The sequence below is a fragment of the Poecilia reticulata genome, linkage group LG3 (genome assembly GCF_000633615.1).
Source record: "Poecilia reticulata strain Guanapo linkage group LG3, Guppy_female_1.0+MT, whole genome shotgun sequence".
Classification (NCBI taxonomy): Eukaryota; Metazoa; Chordata; class Actinopteri; order Cyprinodontiformes; family Poeciliidae; genus Poecilia; species Poecilia reticulata.
The window spans coordinates 31,102,685-31,103,824 of record NC_024333.1 but is presented as its reverse complement, the minus strand read 5'-3'; the positions used below and the strand labels follow the sequence as shown (position 1 = coordinate 31,103,824).

At 37.9% G+C, this 1,140-nt stretch overlaps 1 protein-coding gene across 1 annotated transcript; it reads right to left on the bottom strand.

The window, feature by feature from the left end:
* Positions 1-7: 7 nt before the first annotated feature.
* mpc1 (mitochondrial pyruvate carrier 1) lies at positions 8-616 on the bottom strand. Its single transcript, XM_008405860.2, has 2 exons — positions 487-616; positions 8-155 (listed from the first exon to the last, which is right to left on the bottom strand). Exons 1-2 carry the CDS (start codon positions 596-598, stop codon positions 19-21), a joined length of 249 nt encoding a protein of 82 aa, XP_008404082.1. The 5' UTR covers positions 599-616; the 3' UTR covers positions 8-18.
* Between the last annotated feature and the right edge of the window lie 524 nt (positions 617-1,140).

Below are 1,140 nucleotides of genomic sequence, written 5' to 3'. Positions count from 1 at the left end.
CAGAACATCAGGTATATCTCACTTGTATTTGATGAGGCGACTTCCCTGGACCAGTTGTGCCGACTCGTTGGTCAGATGGCAGGCGAAGAGGAGCCAGTTACGAGGCTGAACCTTGTAGGCGAATCTCATGAAGAGCAGAGAGTAGCAGCACAGAGCTGAGAGCAGAAAAACACGCAAACATGGATTTATTAATGTACCTTCACCTTATAAACTTCTCACTTTCCCAAATGCTCACATGTAAGTAACTGTGAAATAACACTGGAGCATCTTAATAAATCAACAGCAAAAGTCAGGCCATGATAACAACAGATTAAGTAAATCTGAATTCAAATAAAGAAGAAAACTTTTTCAAAAACTACACCTGAACTTGAYACATAAAACARATTTTTTTWTTTTTTTKYTRMSWARWMMAMCRAYRRYMSCMAMMMMRRRMWSRRWYRSAWGMAARMAAMMRMMWSYGTCTGTCCATGCMTTTGTATGTCTTACCAAAGGTCATCCTGCCGCTGATGATTTCAGGGCTCTTTTTCATGTCTGCGATGGCAGCGATGGGAAGACCCCAGTTTGCTACGGGGCCCCAGAAATGCTGGAAAAGTGACATTTAAATTATATTAAACAGGAGAATAAAACTGTAAGCACTGACTTATTCTGCAGTCTCCACAAATATATACAACAATAACTAGACAGAGAAACTCTGGACTTACCGTGCTGTCATACGTTTATGTTTTCATTTATAGGTCCGACGTGGAAAAAAAAAAAAAAAAGAAAGTTAAAACTTTACTGTCAGATCAATTAGCATTTCAGTTTCTAAGCTGTCAGATGTGAACCYGTTTTCTTACTTAAAGGTTTATTGTAATGCCCATTCAAGGCATCTTGAAAATGTGACAGAAAGATGAACATTTTGTTTTTWAAAAGCAAACAAATGCAGCTTCTTGCATCACAATACTCTCACCTGACCTTTACTCTACATGTCAGGAATGAAGCAGGTTTGTGGAGGGTAAAACTCTGTGTACACTTGAATTTCCTTACAATAAGTTATTTCATATAGTAACAAAAGTAGTTCTTAGGTAAAATCAGGTCAAGAGAGGTTGGTGTGAACTTCAAGCACGTCCCACGTAAGTATTGTTTTTAGGACGCAAAGCA

Bases quoted from the DNA above. Each gene is read 5' to 3' on its own strand.
- mpc1 (XM_008405860.2), bottom strand. From the start codon at position 598: ATGTCACTTTTCCAGCATTTCTGGGGCCCCGTAGCAAACTGGGGTCTT. The intron at 156-486 runs GTAAGACATACA...TTCTGCTCTCAG, and splicing joins CAGCGGCAGGATGACCTTTG to CTCTGTGCTGCTACTCTCTG.